We start from the raw sequence: 26,087 nt of genomic DNA on the forward strand, positions 1-26,087 counted from the left end.
GGTGTGTATATATATATATATATATATATATATATATATACATACATACATATATGTTATATATATATATACCTATATGTATGTATATATATAAAATGCCCTGATTGCAAATTTGAAACAAGAGGCACATGCACCCCCGTTCCGAGGCAGCCCTGCTAGCGAACAGAGACTGCAGCCTCTGAACCCTTGAAATTCTTCCAGTTTCATGGTTTTGTCTTTACTACATCCTTTCCCTTCCTCCCCTCCCCACACATTTCTACTTTGTCAGACAAAACCCAGAAATATTGAAATGTGGTTTGAGTATCAGAACAGCCAGGAAGTTGAGAGAACAAGTTAAAACTGTTTTCTTAACTCACGGCTTCTTTCCAGGAAACAGCGCTCTCAATAGATAGATAAATAGCCCAAGCCATTTAGATAATTTCACCTGTCCTTTTCCACTTGTCAAAGCATTTGGCTACAAGCATGATGGGCTATATTTAAGTGAACAGATACCTCCCTCAGCTACAAACAGTGGCTGGTCTCTGGGGTTTTGTTCACAGAATTAGGTCACAGGCAATTCAGAAGATGATTCCCCACCAAGCAAATTCTGAGTTTCTCCTTAAAGACCTGAAAGCCCAAAGAGTCTGCTTTTCTGAATTAGACTCTTCATTTAAGGTCACAGGATGTGCCCTTCCTCAGGACAGTTTGTTCTTAATGATAACAGTGTGACCACAGCCAAGGTCACCCCAAGTGGGGCCAACTTCAGTATCTGGGCTGTTGAGATCTACTGCAGAGTTTTTCAAGGTCTCTACCTCTGAATATGTCCTCATAGTGTGAGCCATTTGGCACCCCAGATCTTTCCAGGGCTGAGATTCTAGCATTGTCTAGGGCAGACTGGGCCATGGAGCCTTGGATCACAGAGGAAAGGACACAGAGACAGGTCCTGGGGTTTGTATTCACCTGGATTCATCATCATGATGTATCTAGGCTTACCACTCTCCACTCATTTGCCTGTTGTGTGATTCAGACTCTGGATTGCAGGGCAGAGACCAACTCTTAGGGAAATGAGGGTTTAATATAAAGATACACAGGATCATGTACAGGGATTGGCAAGTGTTAGCCTTACACAGTTTTAGGAACTAGCCTTTCTCTGCCCCCACTTCCTTCTCTATTTCTCCCCACGCAGCTTTCTCATCTATCCTTTCAACGATCAGCTTTTACCCTGGGTATCACACCTTTCCTCTGCCTCATAGCTCCTGCTTCCTTGGTATTGGCTTCCCCATCTCACTCAGAATTTGTTTCCCCAGGATCTTGTCCAGCTCTTCTCTGTCGTGTGATATCCTTTCTACTTTGCCTCCATCAATGATACTTCCTTCTCTCCTTTCAACTGAAACAGAGGTCTTAGTTGACTCAGCTCATCTTCTGGGGGACAGGATATGTCTTGTGTCTTTGACAAGCTTTGCCTTGGCTTCCTTGGGACAGTGCCCACCTCTGTTCTGATCAGCTGTGCCTCAGACAAGTCATATGATATAAAATACGGCTGCCTATGGCTGTCTTTTATTGAGAGCTATAGGCAGAAAAGCACCTCTAAGAAGAGGGGTGGGAGAATGTAGGTGGTCATAGTGCTGTAACAAGGTACTCATGGTGAAGCAGGTGACCAAGGTAGAGACTGGCCTCAAGCCAGAGCCATTCAAGTTTCCTATATTATCCCCATGTTAGAAAGTAAAGGCCTTTAAGCTCTCCCAAACTTGGCTTTTCATCAGGCACCATTTGCAGGTTTATAGAGTTCTAGTTAAAAGCATATTCGAGGGGCTTCCTTGGCTGTCCAGTGGTTAAGAATTCATCTGCCAATGAAGGAGACATGAGTTCGATCCCTGGTCTGGGAACTAAGATCTCACACGCTGTGGGGCAACCAAGCTCGTTGCCCCTCAGCTCAAATACTGAGCCCACACTCGAGAGCCTGCAAGCCACAACTACTGAAGCCCCTGTTCTGCAACAAGAGATGCCACTGCAATAAGAAGCCCACATACTGCAACAAAAAGTAGCAGTAGAGAAAGTACAAAAGCAAAGACCCAGTGCAGCCAAGAATAATAAATAAATAAATAAATAAATATTTTTTTAATTAAAGAAAAGTATATTCAGGACTGAATACAGGCGAACAGGATTCTGAGATGGTTAACCCCAGGCCTTAGGAGTGCTGAGACTATCCATCATTCACAACTAGGCACCTGAGTACCTTCGTCCAGAAAATCCACAAAAAACCTGATTTTCATACACGTGGGATCAGGTTCCCTTTGTGTCATATAATAAACCCATGGTTTAATTTGGAAACTTCTTGAAACATAAGCATATACCAATGATGTCCCAAAGAAAAACAATTTTGTAACTGTCAGGCACATGATGGAATGGCCAAAAGGACATGAAATCAGCTATGCAAATTGTAGACGTAAGTCACACTTCTATTTGTACCATGACAGTGTGAAAATTGGAATTATTTTTTGTCAATATAGAAAAAATGTCAGAGACTATATGCACTGTCTTATGAAGTAAACTACTCCACTATGTCCAAATTATCTGTGACATGCCCCACAACACATTTGATTTTTTTTTTTTTTCATTTAACCTATGGCTCAAGGACCATCAGAATTGTGTTTCATTTGATATTTTAAGAATCTAATACAATGAAAGTATGCATGTTACTATTTAATAAATACCCCAGTGGTTGATAATCAATAAATGTCATGCCATTCTTTTGATAATTGATTGGTTTAATCTTGCCAATGTAATTTCAAAGATGTAGGAAGTCATTTTAAAAAAGAAAAAAAAAGTTTAAATATGTCACCATCAACAGGTACATCGGTTAAAAGAGCCAGACCACTGGGTTAAAATATAAATTTGATAGGTAGGATTGGCATTAAATTGCCTTTTAGAAAAAAGCGTAGTTTTGCATTAAGAATGTGGGCTCAGCAGAGTAAAATCTGCCAATTACATAACTTTTCTAAGTCCTACTTTCTGGAATTCTTGCAAGGACTTAATGAAATTTTATTTTAAAAATTCACAGCAGTTTTGAATTATACTCTATAATATATTAGTTTCAGTTTTAAAACAAAATAATAGTTATCAGCTGTCTTTGCATAATCCTAACACATTAATCCAAACATCAATATATCAGTTAAAAATGCTTTAGATTACAAATAATAGAATACTCAAATATAGTGGACTAAGCCGTAAGTAATCTGTATGATTACTTAGTATACTTAATAATGGTTAGTGATTCACTTCTATCATCAATAACCTGATTTTTCCAACATAGGTTAATTCAGCCTCTTAAATGTGTTGGTTTTTCATGATTGTCCTGTTGCTGTTGTTGTTTTTCTGATCAGAAAATGACTACCAAGCTTTGGCATCACTTTTTGAACCATCGTCCCAAGAAGAATGAAAGGGAGGAAAAGAACTCCTCCAAAACACGTATCTTAAAGTGTCTTTGGCTAGAATTCATCATGACCCTCTTTAGCCACAAGGAAGGCTGGAGAGTGAGTCTGGCAAAGGGAGATAGAGTTTCCATGACTGACTCAGGCTAATTCTAACTCTTCCTCTGGGGTATGGCTAACTGGGAACAAGGAGGTGGGGATGCCCAATGAACAGGCAAATAACAGCACCGGCCACATTCAGTTTAAAATGCGTAGAAGTAGGATGTTTTGCTTTTTCTGCTCCTCTGAGTCCTCCCTCTTCAGGTATCACAGAAAGAAACTGCATAGCTTTGTTGTATAAATCTGTACATCTCAATCTACCTCTCCCTCTGAATTAGAAAGAGATAATGTTCTACTTTTCCTTAAGAATATTTTTTCCTTCCCAACAGTATTTTCTAGCACTAAATTGTGTCTTAGGAGTTACTTAAGGTCAAATACACCTCTAGAAGACCACTGGCTTTAGGGATACGTCCTATATCCTGAGGGAGGTCTACTGCTGAGCATGGAGGGAATCTGTAGGGTTTGTTTGGGAAGAGAAAGGTTTTGAGAAAAGGTGCAGTTGAGGGGACAAGAGGAGTAGCTTTCCATGTTTTCAGCCCTAGAGGGTTGGTGGGGAAAGGAACTGGAGGTGTGAGCTGCCTTTGAAGGGCTCTGGGACAAAGACTACCTCTCCCAGGGCTGCCAGGCAGCTGAGCCCAAGGATGCACTTAGCACAGGCAAAGAAACTGCACCACCTGCTGGCTGTGTGCAGCCCTGGGCCCTCCCACTGATCCCTCTCATCCCACTGATGCTGGCTGCCTTCAAGGGCAGCATCAATCTTAGAATGAACAGCTTCCTTTCTATGGCTGGGGATAGCACATCTCTGTCACTGTGAAGAATCATGAAATCCTTGAGAGCTGTCCCCAGAGCCTACACAACAGAACTCAGTGTGCTATTCTGTTGGTAACTGATGGGAAGAATAATCTGCTCTCCCTTTGGTCACCTGCCAACCTTACCCACCATACATGTATGGTCAGGAGATACCGGTAGCCTGACCTACTCAGGTGCCAAAACAACTCACACATGCTAATATAAACAAACAAGGAAAGAATGCAAATGAAATCAGTAGCCTCCAAAATAGGAGACCAAGGGAAGACCAGAAAGGTAGCACATACTAAGGATGACTTAATAATAGAAATAAGCTATAGTATGATAGAAACAAAGCAGTAAACTAAAATGAAAACTCCTAAAGTGATACAAAATGATGTTGCTAAAACAACCCAAGCCCCTAAAAGTTTCTGGGGAAAAAAAAAAAAGAAAAACCTCTAAATATTAAAATAGAACAAGGAAATTGAACAATAGACTGGACCATGATGGATATTTAACTAGTGATTTAGAAAATTAAATAGACAAATGGTCTCACAACATAGCAAAAATGCAAAGAAATGGCAATGAGTGAAAGGATAAGTGATATGGAAGACAGATGCAGGAAACCTAACGTGAAATAACAGAAGTCCAGGAGGAGAGAAAGGAACAGGTTGAAGAGAATAATCAAAAACAGAAGAAAATTTTCCTGACCTAAAAAAAGAAACGACTTGCATTTTCATATGAAAAAAGGCTTACTAAAAGCCAGGCAGATTTAAAATAAACAGATCAAAAACTCTAGACATATCTGGGTAAAGTTTCTGAAATCAGAGGATAAAGAGAGAACCATTCACTTACTGTCATTGATTTTCCTGTCTGGTAAGTAAAGGAGATAGTTTCAAAACTATCCACCTGACCAAGGCATTGGGAAGCAAAAAAAACAAAAGGCATTTCCACACATACAAAGACTTTTGTATTTTTTCTAAAAGAATTACTTAATAAAATGTGCATGTCGAATAAAAATAAAATTAGAATACAGATCTCAAGATAGAAGCTAATGGAATATAAGAATTAGGGGTGACCAAATGCCTAATGCAATAATTTCCAACTAAATGTAATTATATAATAATAATACTGTTTAAAAGTTTTTGTCTGCTTACTGTGTCTTAGGTGTTTTTCTAAGTATGTTATATATATAACTTACTATTACTTTCTTCACATTGCAGGGAAAAAAAATCAAATTTTACTATTACTTTTATTTGAGGGGTGGGTAACTTACCCAAGGTCATATAGCCAGGATTTGAACTCAGATGGATTGACTCTGGAGCCTGCACACTTATCCTCTGCACCATAAGACCTCTATAAATACCCTCATAATAATGCAGTCATAAATTATAATGTAAGTATTAATAAAAAATATTTGAAAAGGATGAGGTAACTGGAATAAAAATTTAATAATTGGCTGGAAGTAAAATGCCATATTAATTAAACAATACTCAGAAGTAGAGTGGGCTTCCCATGTGACTCTAGTGGTAAAGAACCCACCTGCCAATGCAGGGGACATAAGAGATGGGAATTCCATCCCTGGGCCAGGAAGATCCCCTAGAGGAGGACATGACAATCCACTCCAGTATTCTTGCTTTGAGAATCCCATGGACAGAGGAGTCTGGCAGGCTACAGTCCATAGGGTCACAAAAAGACGGATACAAATAAAGTGACTGAGCATGCAAGCATAAAAGTAGGGTAAGGAGTAGGCATAGGGCTAAAGGGTGGGGAAGCAAAAACATGCTAAAAATCTTGTGCTTCGGGGGCAGGGGCAGGGGTACAATTATTATTTAATTTTTTTATTACTGAATTTAGAGAGGTATGTTTAAATATTACTGCTGGATATATAAAGTTATTTAGGAAGAAAATAAGAAACATAATTGACCTTCATATTAAAGAACAGAAAAAGGATGCAAAAAATATGAAACCAGAAAAAAAGAGAAGAAACAATAAGCAAGACTAAAAAAAGGAAATCTAAAATAACATGGATGGGATCTGAGCAAAAATGTCAGATATCACAATTAATGCAAATGGTTTTCTTGAAAATGTTCGTTGCCCAGTTGTGTTTGACTCTTTGCGACCCCATGGACTGTAGCCCACCAGACTCCTCTGTCCATGAGGATTCTCCAGGCAAGAATACTGGGAACACATGTAAACCCATGGCTGATTCATGTCAATGTATGGCAAAAACTACTACAATATTGTAAAGTAATTAGCCCCCAACTAAAATAAATAAATTTATTAAAAAAAATAAAAATAAAATAAAATAAAATAAATCTGTAAAAAAAAAAAAAAAAAAGAATCCTGGAATGTGTAGCCATTCCCTGCTCCAGCCATTTCCTTCTTCCTGAGCCAGAGATCCAACCCAGGTGTCCTGCATTGTAGGCAGATTCTTAACCATCTAAGCTACCAGGGAAGCCCATTTAGCAAAGACTTGCAGATTAGGTTAAAAAACAAACCAACCAGCAACAATCCAAAAATTTAGTTGGTTTATAAGGTATGTCCCTTAAATAAAATGAAAAACGAAGTTTGAAAATAAAGACTAGCTGCAACTATTCATTAAATACAAATACAAACCAAATGAAACAATGGCGATATTAATGTCAGATAAAGTAAAACTGAAGGCCAAAAACATGTAATTAGGTAAAGAGGAATAGTTTGAATTGTTGAAGACAGTAAAACGTATCATACAAAAACTTTTAACCATATAAGAATAATTTGATAAAATCATGATCATAGTGAGGGACTTTGGTTTTCTCAGGTTTCAATGTCTAAGTTTTGGGGTAAAAAAAGGATATAAAGGTTTAGAAAAACAATCTAGAGTCTATCCGGTATATGAGTGTATATGTGTATAAGTGTTTTTGTGCATATGTGTGCACATGTACATATACTTGCACAAGTATAATATGTGTTACAAGGAATTACTTTTTCCTCTTACGTCTAATACATATTCACAAAAACTGATAGTGTTCTTGGCCAGAAATAAAACTGTAAACCTCCAAAATGTTGGTCATATTCACTTATGAAGAAAAACTAGAAACCAGTATTAACAACAATGAAACTCATTCACTGGTAATTAAAATAACTCTAAAAAAATCTCGAATCGAAGAAGAAATCAAATTGAAAGATAAATTACCCAGAACTTGGCAGAAAAGTGACACTTGATATAAAAAATTAATGAGCAGTGACTAAAGCTGTATTCAAAAGAAAACATGTAGCTTTACTAATTAAGAAGATAAGTAAACTAAACATGCAACTCAATGGAATAGAAAAAGAAAAACAGCAAGAAATAAAGTAATAAGAAGTTTGAAGGGGAACTGTAGGGGAAAAAAGCTGGAATTGATTAATTTTAGAAATTTAAATAACAAAATATATATGACTAGTAAAATCAAAGTGGATTCCTCAAAAAGACAAATAAAATTTACCAACCCTTAGCAAGGCTAAGACAGGAAACTAAAACATACAACATGAGGAATGAGAAAGAAAAGTCACAGTTACAGACACCAAAGGACTAAATTCATTTCAAGAGACAAATGCAATCATATCTCTGAGCTGCTGAGGTTGCCTTGGAAAATTTCAACTTAATAACTGCCTTGGATAAAGACTTCTTTGTCTCCAGCTCCTTCAAATCGCCCTATAAATGGATTTGTATTTCTACCAGAACGAACCATTTAAAAACTGCACTAAAACAAACCATAACTAGAGTTTAAATAGAGTGTTGTGGGGATTTTATTGCATACACTCATACAACTCTGTTTTAAGTGACATCTGTCTTCTCTAGAGTTCCAAGTGTAATCAAATGCCCTAGGCCTTGCTTTGGAAGGAAAATCAAGCCATCATTTTTGTACTCAAGTCACAACGCCCCAAGTCTCCCATCCAGTTAATTGGCAGACCGAGTCCCCTTGAAGTGTTTCTCAGTTATTTCTTGGTGTCCCTAAAGGGGTGCCTTGTGTGTCCCAACTTATGACAGCAGCTGCCATCTGGTGTGGGCCCTGCTCTGTCTTTCTGTTAACCTGCCTCTTTGAGAACACCATGATTTCTGCTGTTCCTGCCATGTGGTTTTTCAACCATCCTTTTTCCCTCTGGGAAACCACTTGATCCTTCTCTCTCAATTTGTGTACTTGGGTAGCTTTTGTTTCTCTTGGTCCCAAGTGTGGGTCTACGACTCAGGCCTGACCAATGAGAGCATTCATTCCCCTAGACCTGGTGATGGGTTCAAGGATGGTCAGGTGGCCCAACCAGAGGCAATGAGATACAATGGCGTTTTTGCTGGGTATCCTGGGAGAAAGGCTAACATTTTTCCCTTGGGCTCATTGCCAGCAGTCATCTTGCCACTCCATAGAGCCTCATCATGAGACCATCTGGGAAAGAACAGAGTGAAGAGAAGGAGGATGGTGACATCATTTGGGCCCCCGGGACTACCTTATAGCTGAAATCAGCCTGTTCTTGAAATTTTCAGTCACATGAACCAACATGTTCTTTTTTCTATTCATTAAAGCCAGTTGAGTTGAGTTGGGTCATCACTGGAACCCAGAATCCTAACTGAAAAATTTGTTTGGCAGAGTAACACTAAGTAATGTCTATGATCCAAAGCAACAAATGCTTGTGTCTAGCAATTTGCCAAGTTACTTTCAAGCTATTCTGATGGCTTCTGCCTGTTTACCTGTCTTTCCAGAGAAACGTAACAACCAGCCCAAGAAAGTAGCTGCAATTCTAACCCCTCTCTTCATATTGCCCCCTGGTTTGCACTTCTAATCAAAATGCTTCCCTTTTTTCCCCATTTACACTGGCTCCTATCAGAGAATGCATACAAATGTGATGAGCAGGGGAAGAACAGTGTCTGGGGGTGGGGGTGGTGATGGTGGTGGTAGTTGTTTATACAGGCAGCAGCTACGCTCTCTCAAAGCCAGTCAAGGTGTCCTAATACACCAGATTCTCAACCTGCATGGCAAAACAATCTCCCTTAAACACAAAAAGTAAGGGCATAGAAAATGACCTTAAAAAGAAGAATGGAATAGAGACAAGAAGATCTCTCCAAACTACTATCAAATATTTTTGGTTTAAGTTGCAAATATACACCTTTAAGGTCTTTTATAATTCTTCCTAACATTTAAACATTTTCAACTCACTGACTCAGATTTTTAAAGATTAATAAACCTTCTCAAATCTCTTCTTGTCAACCATTTTAATAGGTCTGTCCTGCAGTGGTCTTATCCCCACCTCCTCAAAATAAAACAAACCAAACAATAAATCAAGACCACTGAAATGAAATCCAGCCTCACATCACAGAGCAACGGTTTTATGGGTGAAACGTGTGCTTGCTAATTTCAAGAACAAATTATTGTGCTTTATTTAGTGCAGTTCCATTTATACACTTTTAGCTACAGGAAATAAAAAACAAAGCCCACAGGCCAGTTTTAATTTGGTCAGGTTTTTTTTTTTCTTTCACAAGAATCCCATGGTAGAAGAAACTCACTGACATCAAATTGGAAAACCCCTTTCTGCTCCCTTGCCTGAGAGTAAACTTAGCCACTTGAACAAGAAGTTGTCTCACTTACAGTATCAATGATGCTTAATAGACTTGCATTATTAACAGAGGAACGTTTCTGCCTGGCAGAGCTGGAGTCAATATTTAATAGATTTAGGTCCTATTTAGCCACTGGATTTTGGGGCAACCTGACAAAATGCAACTCAGTATGAAAGCTAATAGATTCAAAGATGACAAAATGAGCATTTCCATAAATATGCATTCCTCATAAATAATTGAGGCAATGAATGGAAGGCAATCCAATATCCTTTAATCATTTCCTAATTAATATTCTGTAGATAGGGCAATCCTGAGTAAATATTAGGCTTCCTTTAAAGAGTTCTGTTAAAAAAAAAAACCAAAATATCCAATCGAATGCTTTGGGTTTTTTCGTTGTTGTTGTTAAGCAGGTTATCAGCAAGGTTTTTCTACATAAAGCAACTTGTTTCATTTCGCTGAGAAGAATTTCCTTCCTATATTCTAATTACTGTTTAAAAAATGGAAGGAGCATTTGTCCCAATGGCCAAGAGAGGTGATCCTCCAATTTATGTGGAGAAGGGAGTGGCAACCCACTCCAGTATTCGTGCCTGGAGAATCCCATGGACAGAGGAGCCTGGCGGGCTGCAGTCCATGGGGTCACAAAGAGTGGGACACGACTGAGTGACTAACACTTTCACACTTTCCAATTTATAGTCTTGAATGAGGCTCTGGAAGGATCCTCAGGAATCTCTGGGCCGAGAGCTACACCCTGCGGGGCCTCAGAGCTAAGAGGTCTAGATTTACCAAAAAGGAACAGGTTCCAGGTCCCCTTCTGCCCAAGCCAGCTATCCTTGGACATCTTTTAAATTCTGAAAGTCAGTTTTCTTATTTGAAAAGTGGGAATTATCACTATTATCGTGCTTCCTTTCTGGAACTATATTAAGGAATCAGTGAAACAGCTTCGCAAACTCTCTGAGACCTCTAAACAAAAGTCATGCTGCCTTGGCCCCAAGTCCTGCTGAGTAAACAGTCGATGAGACATTTTAAACACCCTGGGCCTCAGTCTCATCAACTGTAAAAAGGGTATAATACTCATACCTGCATGGCAGGGTTCTTGAGAGATCTGACTCACGCAAAACACATAGGTGCCAACAGTGCCAGGCACAGAAGGACAGTGTAAATGTTAGCACTTCTTCTAATGATTAGTATTGTTGTTGTTGCTGTCCAACAGGAGGAAACTCAATTCCAGGGAACCTGGTCAAGGTCACAATTCTATAGAGAAAGTATAATCAGCTTTTGCATTTAAGCCCCTTTCTGTAATGTGATGGGGTGCTTCCTCCAGGCGTATTCTGGCAGGGTGTTACCCAGGGTGGTATTGACAGTGTCTCAAGGGAGAAAGGACATCTGACTGGAAACTAATCGGTTGAACTAAAACCGGCCAAAGAGCCCCCAGGATGGGTCGCCACCTTCACAGCAAGGACTGGACATCAATAATCAACAGCTAAGAGTAGGCAGGAAAAATCCTCCAAGAGGCATGGTGGGAAAGAGTGCAGCAAGGTCACCGAACATTCTCAGTATGAGGGAAAACAAGAGAAGCCCAACTGCCCTCTGGGTGACCTTGGGCTGGGAAGAAGGCCATAAAAAATGTCATTCTGATGGATGAAGAGGTGATAAGGTGTGGAGTGATGGACCCACTTCATTTCAGGGTTTGGTGTGTGTTCTTAGGCGCTTCCTTCCTAAGGGCCAGGCTTGTAAATCTCAGGCAGGGTTGGTCACTATAAATATGGGGTTGGTCTGGAGCATGACAGCTGCTTTGTCTTCTAATGTGAGTACTCCATGTGCAGGGACCCTCTGCAGGGGCTGGAGAACTTTCTGAAGAGAGCATGGGAGTGTCCTGCCCTACTTCCCAGCCCACCCACTTGGCCACAGTCTTTGACCTCTCCCCTTTCCAGGCTCCATATACCACTTTCCTCAGCCCCCATCAATCAGATTTCCACCCGCTCTCGTTTCATAACAACTGGGGGCTTACTGCTTTTGCTTCCTGGGGGAAAGCAATCAGACATCACCCAGCGATGCTGAGGAGATGCAGAGAGAAACATCAGTGTATCTTTGCCTATAGGCTGAAAGCTTCCACAGTGGTCAACAGGAACCATTCCCTGCAGCCAGGACAAAGCACTGGGATACTGGAGAGGCAGGTGGTGTGAGGACTAAGATGCTGGTGTGGGAGCTTTCTTGTCACTCTCTCCTCTCTCTCTCATCCCCCTGTCCTCTTCTTCCCCTCTTCCAATCCTCTGACTTTTCCTCCCTTTCTTTCACATATCATTTTCTCCAAAATGTGAGTATTCCAGAGAGGAGTTTCACAGAGGTCAAGTTATTTTACTTTCTTCTCTATTGTCATTCAAATTATATTGCATAATTACGTACATCATTACAAAAGCAAACATTACAATTTTTAAAATTAGTTTGATATACAGCCCATGTTTTTAGGCTGCTTTATAAGCTGAAACTCCTCCTCACTGATGAAGAGAGGGACTGACTATATCATTTCTCAGGTTCCTTCTAGCACTGATATCCCAGGAAATTTTCAGAATCCACTCATGCTTCTTCCTTAAAATGGGCCTCTCTGGAGGTACAGTCACTTTCTCAAAGGAAATGTATACCAAATCATGTGAAATCAGGGAAAGATAGCAAGAAACATAGGAAGGGCTGGCAAGTCCTTTGGGGACAAAACATTTTCATGTTTACCAGGTCCTGGTTCTTAGGAAGGTGCATCAGAAAATCACTGCACAAGTCCTGAACACAGGGCTTCCCTTGTGGCTCAGCTGGTAAAGAATCCGCCTGTGGGAGACCTGGGTTCGATCCCTGGGTTGGGAAGATCCCCTGGAGAAGGGAATGGCTATCCACTCCAGTATTCTGGTCTGGAGAATTCCACGGACTATATAGTCCATGATGTCACAAAGAGTCGGACACGACTGAGCAACTTACACTGTCACTTTCCTGAACAGAAGCCATGCGGCACAGCAGCGAGACACCACCTCCCTGACCCATAAACCTCTCTCTCTCTCTGATCCCAAGACCTTTTCAACCAGGTGCTTCAGTGACAAGGGTGTACACACAGTTCACTTAGACCTTACTTGGGGCCAAGGCAATAGCTCAGAGACCCCACAACCAGAATCAATCAAGTTTATCTACTGAGTCACCTGCCTCTGAATTAACATCCTATGGGAAATAGGATAATTCTTGGTTGGTGTCTCATGAGTTAGATGTAGGTCAAACCTACACCGGCCTTCCCTCGACCTCCAAGAAAGTAGGTAGAAATGCCAATCTTCTCATTATGTTGCTGACAAAGATACCTATGACTTTGTCCCTGCTAGAATGAAAACACACTCAGGAGGTACTATAGGTACTATTATTGCTATTAATAATACACTAAGTGGATCCAAAAGTGCCTGCATACAGAAACAACAATCAAAACCCCAAACCAGTGAGAATTAACTTTGAACTTTGCAGTACACAGTATATCACACTCACACAACCAATTAAAAAGGCATGTCATCTTGTTTGGAAAGTATCTATTGATTTCCCGGTTCATCAGATCAGGTTGATGTTCTTTCAATGGCCTCGATGACATCATCAATATTTTTCTATTTAGAATAATGACTTATTTTATATGCCAACAGCTATAAAAAACAACCCACCTATATATATTTCTACTGACACCAGCTTAAGAGCCATCTGGCTTTCTCTCCTTAACATATGATATTGGTAATCTGGGGCTAAAGAAATGTTTTGGTCTTGTCATGAGACTCGTTTAGAGACCACAGTAAATTTGTTTAGTTTAAAAACCAACCACTAAATCATATTTTCTCTATTAGAGTCCGATGCTCTCCACTGCATTTGGTGTCCAAATTACATTCATTTGAGAGTGAATTACATTCATTTCAGAAGCAGCCCCCAACTCCCTTCTCCCCCCTGTCCAAGAAGGCAATATACTCACCAGCTGTGTGATCTTTGGCAAGTGACTTAATCTCTCGGAAACTCATTCTTCCCATTTATTAAGTGGGAAAAAAAGAAGTGCTAGGTTTCTCAGGCACATTACCTCTTCTAAACCTCACAGTTGCCCTACGAGGTTCACACTATTATCAGCCCAATTTTACAGGTGGGAAACTGAGGCACAGAGAGGCTAAGTTGTTTCAGGTGCCTGAAAACAACACAGCTGGTATGTGTTGAAGCCAGAATTGTTGTTATTGTTTACTCATTAAGTCACGTCCAACTCTTTTGCAACCCCATGGACTGTAGCCCTCCAGGCTTCTCTGTCTATGGGTTTTCTCACACAAGAATACTGGAGTGCATTGCCATTTCCTTCTCCAGGGGATCTTCCCAACCCAGGGACCGAACCTGTGTCTTCTGCATTGGCAGGTGGATTTTTAACCACTGGACCACCAGGGAAGCCCAAAGCCAGAATATCTGACCACAAATGTTTACAACAAATTGCAGCTGCCCAGTGGGCTATATGGACATTCACTTACATAGTCAGAACACCACACCATCAATTTGGGCACTTGATAGGTGTTAAAGAGGCTTTATAGCAGGGGGTGGTGAGTCACACCACCGGAATTCAAATCCCAGCCTTATGTTTAGTGCTTATATAATGCTGGGCCAACAACTAACCCCTGTGTGCTTTAGTTGTCTCGTGAAATGGCAGTGATAGAATGACGCCTGCCTTGTACGGTGTTGCTGAGGATAACACAGCCTGAGACATATACAGTGCCTGACACAGAGTTAGTGCTCAATAACGATAGCTATCATTACTCATCAGTACTCCATAAATGCTAGGCTGCGTTCCCCCTCAAATCCTTTGTGTCGCCCAACTGTTTTCAACATACAGTCAGTCTCAACCTCTGACTTGTGTTTGAAACACTGCGTGTCGTTATGGCTTTGCAGGAAGCTCCCTGCTGGAAGAATTTATCTTTGTCTGTTTGGCTAATCTCTCCACTCCATTTTTATTTTCCCTTTGCCAAGTTCAGGCCTCAAGGATTCAGTTTTGCCTCTATTAAAATGAACCTGGCGGCCCTTTCTCTTTGATTAAGCAATGGAAGGAAAGGAAGCCGAGGGCCTGAGGCCGCAGGAAAGACTTCTTGGGGAAGAAACTGAAAGCAGAAGGCTGGGGTCTCAGTCTGAACTCGGTCACTAACCACCCAGGTCACCCTGGGCCAGTCCCCGCTTTCTGGGCCTCAGTTCGCTGTCTCTAAAGATGGAGACTGGAGAAGCAAGGTGGTTTTCAGGCTGTGTCCCATGGAGCCTGACATCTGGTGGCAGTGCCTGTGGGGCTGCCACAGGGGCCTGGCGGAAGTGAAAGTGTCAGTCGCCCAGCCGACCCCATGGACTGTAGCCCTCCAGGCTTTTCTTGTCCATGGAATTCTCCAGGTAAGAATACTGGAGTGGGTTGCCATTCCTTTCTGCAGGGGATCTTAACAACCCAGGGATTAAACCCGGGTCCCCTGAATTGCAGGCAGATTCTTTACGGTCTGAACCACCAGGGAGAGGGGCCTGGGGCAGAGGTCAAAATCAAGCAGCTCATGCTCAGCTTGCAGATGAGTTTTTTCCTTGACCTGTACAATGGTTTTGTTTTCCTTACCTGTTGAGTTGGTTGCTAAGCTTTCAAAATCAGGAGTTTTTAAATCAATATTTTTTTTTTAGAGCAGTCTTAGGTTTACAGAAAAATTGAGCCAGAAATCAGAGCTCCCAGAAACTAACTCTTTCCTCTCACTTCTCTCTGGGTCCCAGTTTTCTTTATTATTATTAGCATCTTGCATCAGTGTGATATATCTGTTGCAACTGATGAATCGGAATTGATACACGACTACTAACTAAAGTCCACAGTTTACGTTGGGGTTCACTCTTCGTGTTGTATATTTTATGGGTTTTGTAAATGCTCATGCCATGTACCCAGCATTGCAGTATCACTCAAACTAGTTTCTCTGCCCTAAAAATCCCCTTGGCTCTGCCTATTCATCCCTCTATCCTCCCAACCCTTAGCAGCCACTGATCTTTTTACTGTCTTGATAGTTTTGCCTTTTCCAGAATGTTATATGGTTAGAATCAGACAGTATGTAGTGGTATCAGATTGGCTTCTTTCACTGGGCAATATGCATTTACGATTCCTCCATGTCTCTTCATAGCTTGATAGCTCATTTCTTTTTTAGCACTATGGATGTCTCACAGTTTATTTATCCATTCGCCTACTGAAGAACATCTTGGTTGCTTATAAGTTTGGGCAATTATGAAACAGCTGCTATAAACATTTATGTGCAGGGTTTTGTGTGAACACAAGTTTTCAAATCATTGGGGTAAATACCAAGGAACATCATTGCTGAAGCATATGGTAAGATTATGTTTAGTTTGAGAAGAAATTGCCAAACTTTCAACATGGCTGTGCCATTTTGCACTCTCACAAGCAATGAATGAGAACTCCTATTGCTCCACATCTTTATCAGCACTTGGTGTTATCAGTGTTTGTGATTTTAGCCATTCTAAGAGGTGTGTAATGGCATTTTTACACTGTTTTTACTGGCAATTCCCATGGGTCATAGTATATGATGTTGAGCATATTTTTATATGCTTATTTGTTATCTGTATATCTTCTTTAGTGATGTGTCTGTGCAGACCTTTGGCCCATTTAAATTGAGTTGTTTGTTTTCTTATTGCCAACTTTTTTGTATATTTTGGATAAAGTTGTTTATTGGATATGTGTTTTACAAATATTTTCTCTCAGTCTATGGCTGGTCTTTTCATTTTCTTTTAGCAGTGTCCGTCACAGAGCAGCAGTTTGGAAATCAGGTGCGTTCACGTATTCTAGCTTCCTGGCTTCCCTTGGAAGTAGATCTGGTAACACTGGGACCCATTCCTGCAGGGCTGAAGCCATCTAGTAGCTGTCTCTTAAGACCAGGGACACTCTCTCCATCTCAACAGAGATCAATCAACCCAGCTCACTTCACTCAGCAGAATGACTTACCTTGAGATATTTGACCAGTGTGACTCTGGCCTTGGGAAGTTCCCCCTTTATCTGATTTCTACATTGAGTTCCACACATGTTTGCTATGTATAAAAGAGACATTTAAAAAGAAAATTAAACTTAGATGATCTTCCTGCTCTTTCACACAAGAACTATCCATTCATTATTGTCTTTGATTTGTATGAGGAAAAAAATAATTTCCTAAACACTCCCCACATGGCATCTTTTAATTGGCCTTTGAGCCTATTCTAATCCACACCATGGAGCGTGATACTCACATGGGGGTCACCTCACATGCCATTGTGTCCACCAGAAGTACACCCATGGCAGTATTTTTGTGGGGTCACTGCCTATGCAGGGACGGGTGTTAGAGTCATCTTATAAAGCAAAATAATTTAAACCCCAAATAATGAAAAACAGGTCTTTATACAGATGAAAGGGACTCTGGAAAGGGACTCTAACGTGAAGGCAGGCCAGAATCAAGAGCAAGAGGAAACAGTAGGTTGGAACAGCAGATTCCTGCCTCTTGGCTCCTACTCATTCTGAAGCATAAATCTACTCAGTGGGATGGTGGGCAAACTTGCCAGCATCATTTGAACCAGGGGTCCCCAACTCCTGGGCCACAGACCAGTACCAATCTATGGCCTGTTAGGAACCAGGCCACACAACAGGAGGTGAGAAGCAGGCAAGTCAGTAAAGCTTCATCTGTATGTACAACTGCTCCCCATTGTTGTACTTGAATCATCCTGAAACCATCCCTCTCCCCATCTGTGGAAAAATTGTCTTCCATGAAACCAGTCCCTGGAACCAAAAATGTTGGGACCACTGATTTAAACTGCTCTTCTTTCTCCCCTGAACTGGTATAGTCCACTTTCTTTAAGGTATACGTGTATGCCATGAATCTCTTTGATCAGGGCCATGGTGCTGCTGGGAAAAAGATTCTCAGGTTCTAAAAAGCATCAGCAAAGACAAAATCTTGGGTACATAGAACAGGACTTCACAACATATTGGAAAGAAGGAAACTTCTCTTGTTTCCTCAGGCTAAGTCTGGTATCCTGTTGCGGATACCTGTTGCAGTGATGTGTATGGAGGCCTGTAAAAAGTTTGCTAGGGCTACTGTTACAAAGCACCCACAAACTGGGTGACTTAAACAACAGAAATTTATTGACTTTTACTTTTGGAGGCTAGAAGTCTTAAATCGAGGTGCTAACATACAACTCAACAAGAACAATAAAACAAACAGTCAAGTTGAAAAACGGAGAGAGGACCTAAATAGACATCTCTCCAAAGAAGAAATTCAAATTGTCAATAGGCACATGAAAAGATGCTCAACATCATTAATCAGTAGAGAAATGCAAATCAAAGCTACAATGAAGTACCACCTAAGACCAGTCAGAATGCCCATCATTAAAAAGTCTATAGGTGACAAATGCTGGAGCAGTGGGGAGAGAAAAGAGAACCCTTCTACACTGTTGGTGGGGATGTACATAAGGGCAGCCACGATGGAAAACGGTATAGAGGTTCCCCAGAAAACTAAAATTCAAATTACCATATGATCCAGCAATTCCACTCCTGTGCACATATAGAGACAAAACTATAATTCAAAAAGATACATGCACCCCAATGTTCATAGCAGCACTAAACACACAGCCAAGACGTGGAAACAACCTAAATGTCCACTGACTGATAAATGGATAAAGAAAGTGTGGTACATATATACAATGGAATACTACTTGGCCATAAAAAAGAATGAAATAATGCCATCTGCAGCAACATGAATGCGACTTTATACTAAATTAAGTAAGTCAGAAAGAGAAAGACGAATACCATAAGACATCAGTTATATGTGGAATCTAAAATATGAGATAAATGAACTTAACTACAAAACAGAAACAGACTCAAAAACATAGAGAACAGACTTTTGGTTGCCAAGGGGGTGGGGGGTGAGGGGAACGGATTGGGGATTTGGGGTTAGCAGATACAAACTATTATATATAGAATGGATAAACAACGCGGTCCTACGGTATAGCATAAGGAACTATATTCAATATCCTGGGATAAGCCATAATGGAAAAGAACATAAAAATGTATAAGAATTGTATAACTGAGTCACTTTGCTATACAGCAGAAACTAACACAACATTGTACATCAACTATGCTTTGAAGTTCCTTCTGAGGGCTGTGAGGGAAGCATCTGTTCTAGGCCTCTCTCTGCAGCTTGTAAATAACTCTCTTCTCCTTCTGTCTACTTACACCATCTTCCCTCTATGCATGGCTTTGTGTCCTAATTTCCCCTTTTCCTAAGTACACTGTTGCTACTGGATTAGGGCCCACTTTAATGACCTCATCTCATCTAACTAATTATAAGTGCAATGACCCAATTTCCAAATAAGGTCACATTCTGAGGTACTGGGAGCTAGGACTTCAACACTGAAATTGGTGGAGGAAGGTGGGGGAGTGGGGAAGGGGGACACTCGTCAACCTGTAATGAGGCCTCAAGTGTAGGAGGGCAGAAAAATCCCTTGTCTCCATGAGCTAGCTGAAAGCAGGTCTTCAGGAAAGTAAGTTTCAGAAGAAAGACCACAGAAGCAAAGCTTCAGGATGGCATTCTCAATTCTCTCCACTGTTCTAGAGTCTCACTCATCTTTTTCAGCTAACATAGACAGGGTAGAAACGAAGAGATGCTAAAAGTTAAAGGAAATTTATTGTAAATCCTCACACTCTGCTCCAGTGTTTCCTCAATCCCCATGATACCTTTATAAAAGTTGTTCTTAACAGCTGCACAATGGACAGCCCCTTCCAGCGGTGGTCTTGACCAGGTCAACAGGGCTCTGAAACATAGGACTGTCCTACCCCTTGCACAGCATTCAAAGTCCCAGAAGTCTGGTCACCAGACTTCCTGAGCTCTGCACTATTCCTCGTTCTATCATCCTGACAACCTCCACCACCTGCCTCAGCCACCACTTCACCCCACTATTCTGTCTATGCCTTGTGCCTTCAGAGACTCACAGTGCCTTTTCCCTGGTGACCCCATTTCATCAGCTTCTCCTTTCAGCTCTGTTTTCATCTCATGCCCTACTTTTAGGAGTTTCTGAATAACAAGGACTTGAGGGCACCCCTTTCTGTGCAGTTTCTCTGCTTGACTGGAATATATTTTGTCTCCTTTCTCTAGTGAAATAGTGAAGTCACAAACTAAAGTTTAAATGGGTGTGGGGGGAGAGCGGGAGGGGTGGAGTGATTCACAGTGGGTCTGAGAAGACAGATGAGCCTTTCCTAGGAGATGGAGAGTTGGATCACTAGTGTTGCCTAGAGGGGAAAGCATCAGTCAGTTCAGTTCAGTCGCTCAGTCATGTCCGACTCTTTGCAACCCCATGAATCGCAGCACGCCAGGCCTCCCTGTCCATCACCAACTCCCGGAGTTTACCCAAACCCATGTCCATCGAGTCAGTGATGCCATCCAACCATCTCACCCTCTGTCGTCCCCTTTTCCTCCTGCCCCCAATCCTTCCCAGCATTAGGGTCTTTTCCAATTAGTCAACTCTTCGCATGAGGTGGCCAAAGGATTGGAGTTTCAGCTTCAACATCAGTCCTTCCGATGAACACCCAGGACTGATCTCCTTTAGGATGGACTGGTTGGATCTCCTTGCAGTCCAAGGGACTCTCAAGAGTCTTCTCCAACACCACAGTTCAAAAGCATCAATTCTTTGGCGCTCAGCTTTCTTCACCATCCAACTCTCACATCCATACATGACCACTGGAAAAACCATAGCCTTGACTAGATGGACCTTTTGTCATAAACAGACAAAGAGATCTTAACTACACCAGTGACAAGAAGAAGGTCATTACATCTAAGTGTGGCTTCACACATCATCTAAACACTGACAGCTCCCCAGTTTGTATCTCCAGGCCTAACCTTCCTCCCAAAGGGGAGGTCAAAATTCCAACTTCCTTCTAGACATTTCTTTTTGGTGTCTGATAGTCATCTCAAACTCAAAATGTCTAAAAACAAACTCTTAATTTTACACCAAAATCTACCCTTTACCCAGTCTTTCCTATCTTGGTAAATGATAAGTCCATTTTTTTAGTATGCACATCAAAATTTTTCAGAGTCATCTTTGACTCCTTTTTCTTTTTATCACATCTCATACTTTTATCCATAAAAATTTTAAGAAATTTTTCTAAGGAGGTACAAACTTTAAATATTATGTATAAAATAAGCTTACAAGGATACATTGTACAACACAGGAAATATTGCCAATATTTTATAATAACTATAAATGGAGTATAACCTTTAAAAATTGTGAATCACTAGATTGTACACCTGTAACTTGCATAATATTATACATCAACTATACCTCAATAAAACTTTTTAATTAAAAAATAAATCTTTCTAGCTTTACTTTGAAATATATCCAGAATCTATATGATTCTCACCATCTTCATTTCTGTCACCCTAGCCTGTGCCATTATTCATTACCTGGATTGTTAAAATCACTTCCTAACTAGTCTCTTTACTTCCATCCCTGGTCCTCCAGGTGTTTTTTCAAGACAGCGTTTAGAGCAGTCTCTTAAAAACATATATCAGATCATGCTACTTCTCCACTCAAAACCTTCTCTGACAGACTCTCAGCTGCCCCCCAACACCCATTCTCCCTTTCTTCCTTTCACACTAGACCCTCCAAAATGTATCTGAATAATGGGTAAAGACTCTGTATTCCACCTCCATAGCAGCTGGTGTGTCCTTGCAGCTAGGTTGGAGTCCATGTGCCATGAGCAGATGCAACATGTATAACGTCCAGACTAAGCACTGAAGGAGGGGGACACATCACTGCTTCTCTCCCCCTGCCTATTGTTGCAGTGATGGCCACCCTCATATGGCCACCCTAACAACCCTGGGCTTCCCACCTCTGGATATCACCTGAGAGACAACAAGACTTGCATCTCATTCCATTACTATGGCAGCTGAATGTGTACTCGAGCTTCACACCCTCCAGGGCCTTGATTTTGCATCACTGAGTTGGCCACAAAGTTTATTTGGGTGTTTTTCTGTAAGATGTTATAGCAAAACCCAAGTGAACTTTCTTTGGCCAACCCAACAGAATAAAAGCTAAAACCTTCCAGGGACCCACAGAGCCCTGTGCAATCTTGCCCTTGACAAACTCTCTACCTTCATTTCTTATCCCCTTTGCCCTTGTGCTCATGCTCCAGCCACCAAGGATACCTGTCCTCAGGGCCTGGCTTACAGGCCACCTCACCAGGGAGCCTGGTCCTGGCCCCTAGTGGCAGCTCACACCCTGCTTTACCTTTCCTCACTGCTCTGATCGCTTCTTGACACATAACTGTTGTCTCTCTCTGCCCTGCCCTGTGAGAATGGGACCTTCTTGAGAGAGGAAATTTGTGGTCTGGTTTGCTGCTTTTAACTATGTTAAACTCTCCAAAGTATTTATTGGCTGACTAAATGAACACTGTTTCCTCACCTGTAAAATGAGGACAGGAATTTCTGCCACACAGGTTCGTGCTGAGAACAAGTGGACATGATGCCAGCGGCTTCAAGTGGAGTCTGACATCAGGTACATCCTCAGAAGACATTAGATACCCAATTGAGAGACTAGCTTTGGTGCACAGATGGGTGTGCTCGCACAGGATGTTTTTCTATTTAAACCTCAAAGTTTTATTTTTCATCAGAGACATCCCTTTCAATTAACATTTTCTATGTTATAAAATCTCTCTGTTCATTTGTTACTACCTCCCAATTTCTCTCACATCTGCCCCTGTTCCCTGGCAATATCCATTTGTTGGCTCTGTCATTGATTCAGATATCTCTAAAATTGGCGATGCTGTTTCTCATCATCGCTGAGATCATATCCAAACCTGGAACTTTCAGAAACAAGAGACATCCCTGAGACGGTGACCTCAGGGGACGCTCCCTGCTGGTCGTCTCTTTCAAGCTGGCGAAGGGAAAGCATATCGTGTCTTGTATTTCTCCAACTTGAACAGAGCTATGCTGATTTAGCACAAATTTCCCATAAAAAGCTGACCCCCAGAGAGCAGAGACTGAACTTGGAAAGTTTTATCCCAAAAGCAGAATTTGTCGTAAAGTTACGAGTGGCTGAAATGTGAGGGGCTGGGGCTGTTGGAGTGGGGTTGAATGGCAGTGGTTTTACGGCTCCTCTGATTACATTTCCTCCCCTTGAATGCTCGACTATTCCCCCACGTGTCACACTTCCCCATGAGCCTCGGCCAGAAGTGTCATTATCCTGCTCACCCGCTGAAAAAGATTAGGACTGTTACCAACAAAGCTACTTCCCATGGTAAAAAGAGACTCTTGGTTCAAGATTTCCCTCCATGGTCACTGATAGCGACAATTCATTTCTTCCCCACTAGCCAAATGCTGTCTCCTGGTGCACATATGTGCATCCCACTGAAGTCGGAGAGGCTCCAGACACATTTGAAGTCTCTCCTTGGTGGCAAGATAGTGGAGTTGTAAGGACAATCTCCAGAGTAGGGTGTGTGTGTGGGTGGGTGGGTGGATAGGTATCTGTGTATGAGCCTGCATGGGTGGAAGATTCTTACCATTTTTGAATCTTTATAGTTTAAAATCAGCCAACCTACTTGTGCTGGGAATCCTTTAACATCTATGCTCCAGTGTAACAGCAAAGATGACGGAAAAGTTCTTTTGACAGCAACCACCAAATTTACAAAACTGTGAGATCTGAGGGTCAGGAAGTAGACACAGAATAGGTGACAGCAACATACACGAGTTTTGAGGCCATAGACCTGTGTTCAAATCCCAGTCCCGTTGCCTTCTACCTCTGTGGTCGTGGGCAGGTTCCTCACTTTTTCTAAGCTCTTTCATGCCTTTCTGCCTTTTGGTCTGTAAAATGGAGATTAAGGTATGCAAATGCCTTGCATCTAATAAGTGCTAAAATGTAGGCCATTATCATTCCATCACAGGAGCTAGAAGATGTTATGAACACGGTTCCCTCCAACGCCAGCCATCTTGACCCCCCCCACCCCCACATATCCGACTGACCAAGCCTCCCAGGTGTGCTACACTCCCGTAAGAGCTACTTTCTGGCCTCTAATTCCTTCCCATTCACAAAGCTGAGAGCTCTTCCCTCTACCTCAGTGGAGACATCTCTGGAGGGCCCCAGGCCAGTAATTTATGTGGTTCAGCCTCCAGCAATTCTCAATGCCTGCTCCCACTTGGAAGTGCAACTGGATTCTACTCTTGTTTCCACTCTTGCTAGCCACTGTAAACTGTCCATTCTGGCTTAATGTGACACATGACAATATACATGATGGTCTTCAATCTTCACAAAAGTGTAAAACTCAAGTAACATAAGACATAATAGATACCCTCTTAATATTTCATCCTAATGCATAATAGTCTTTATTAAAATCATCTGTGCAATGATTCCTTTCACATCTTCTTCCTCCACTAGACGGTAAGCACCCTGAGGCCTATTTTGCTCCACACAGCACACTGTCAGAGCAATTACAACAAAGCAGCCTTCAGTAGTTATTTGCTGAATAAATGCAAGAACAAGAATCTTAAAATACTTTGAAAACTGTAAAGCACATGCTAATGTCAGATACTATTATTATTATGAGACGTCATGCAAATACCAAGTGATTGGTTATGGGGCTGCCCTGTTCAACCAATTTATATATGTATTTAAAAAGCTTTCCTTTCCACTGTACAGTTTTTAGGCACATCATTTCTACATAAATGAGTATGATGTTTTCAGACATTTCTAAAGAAATTCAGCAAAGAGCCCTGATTCAAAAGTATAAAATCCTGCATTTTAATGTAGTATCTTCAGAAAAATAGATTCTCTTGTTTATTGTGCAGGTTATTTGTGGGCTACTGATATTTCATTTTATTTATGCACTTATCGATTCATTCATACACTGAAAAAAGTGTTAGTCGCTCAGTAGTGTCTGACTCTTTGAGACCACATGGACTATAGTCCACCAGGCTCCTCTGTCCACAGGATTTTCCAGGCAAGAATACTGGAGTACATAATCATTTCCTACTCCAGGGGATCTTCCCAATCCAGGGATTGGACCTGGGTCTCCTGCATTGTGGGTAGGCTCTTTACCATCTGAGCCACCAGGGAAGCCTCATACACTGAAGAACTATTTATTAAATTTGTTTGGTGCTAGGCACTGTATCAATTATTGAGGAGACAATGATAAATATGGCTGATGACCCTTGTATTCAGCTCTTTGTCTAGTGTGGGAGCCCAATCTGTAAACACAGTTACAACAATGCAGTATGAACTACACTGGAGAGGCACAAGGAGTAGTGGGAGCACAGAGGGGAAGGGTGCTGAGTTTGGAATGGCCGAAGGATCGTAACGAGCCTTTCAGAGGACACACTGGATCCCAGTCTTGAAGGATGAATATGGGTTTCCCAGGTAAACCAGGTGAAAGAAGTATATTACAGGAAGTGAGAAGAGCATGTTTTTTGATGAATAAAAGAGAACAAATAAATGAAGGGACAGCTGCAGTCACAAAGGAAATAAGCCTAAGTGATCTGCCACCTTGTATTTCAACCATGTGGCTATTTATGGATGGAGCTGGGTGCAATCAGGTGCTTTTAGCTCCTTATGCTGCCCAAGTAGCCAAAAAGGGCACCCAGTGACCATGAAATAGGAGGGATATCAAGGAAGGCATTTTAGGCAGATACTAGCCACTTGCCCACTTCCAGGAGGAGGAAAAGAAATAATCTTCAATGCAGTTTCAACCAATCTGAAGATGTCAAAACACTACAGAAGACTTAATCTTCAATTGTCACATAGATGTTCCAAAGAATGTATGGAGGGATGGCCATTTTCCTCCTCTCCAGGATTCACAAATAACACTTGGGTTCAAAGCAGGGGACACTGCTAAAGACAACATTATTCTTCCAGAAAGCCAAACCAAGTGCTTTTGAAAGCTTCTGACTCCATTCTGAATGTAATCTATGCATTTAAAATCATTTTCTGAGCTGGGACAATGACACAAACATCCACACAACACAAGCTGCCGCAGACACAGTTGGGCTGCCTGGTCTCGTTGAGCTGAAAAGTGCTATTTCAGGGTGTTTTCATTTAAAAATTCTTCTTTTTATTTTTTAAAGAATTCTTGTTATAAATAAAAAAAATTATTATTCAAGTGCATGCTGAAACTGAATCATACCATTCTTACATAATTTTTCATTGGATTGTTGCAACCCATAAAG

The 26,087-nt window shown here is 41.3% G+C and overlaps 1 protein-coding gene across 3 annotated transcripts in view; it reads right to left on the reverse strand.

Moving 5' to 3' along the window:
* The window catches only part of LOC145510005 (uncharacterized), a 287,812-nt gene that overhangs the window by 174,391 nt on the left and 87,334 nt on the right, over nucleotides 1-26,087 (reverse strand). For 2 of the 3 annotated variants that reach the window (XM_081499944.1, XM_081499935.1), the window contains one exon: nucleotides 16,859-16,941. In XM_081499944.1, the coding sequence (XP_081356070.1) occupies nucleotides 16,859-16,941 (83 nt within the window). Of the gene's footprint in view, nucleotides 1-16,637; nucleotides 16,942-26,087 lie in introns of those variants that run through there. The other variant, XR_014056612.1, reaches the window with a different exon arrangement.

The sequence above is a fragment of the Giraffa tippelskirchi genome, chromosome 1 (genome assembly GCF_054371585.1).
Source record: "Giraffa tippelskirchi isolate mGirTip1 chromosome 1, T2T-mGirTip1v1.2.pri, whole genome shotgun sequence".
NCBI classification, from domain to species: Eukaryota; Metazoa; Chordata; class Mammalia; order Artiodactyla; family Giraffidae; genus Giraffa; species Giraffa tippelskirchi.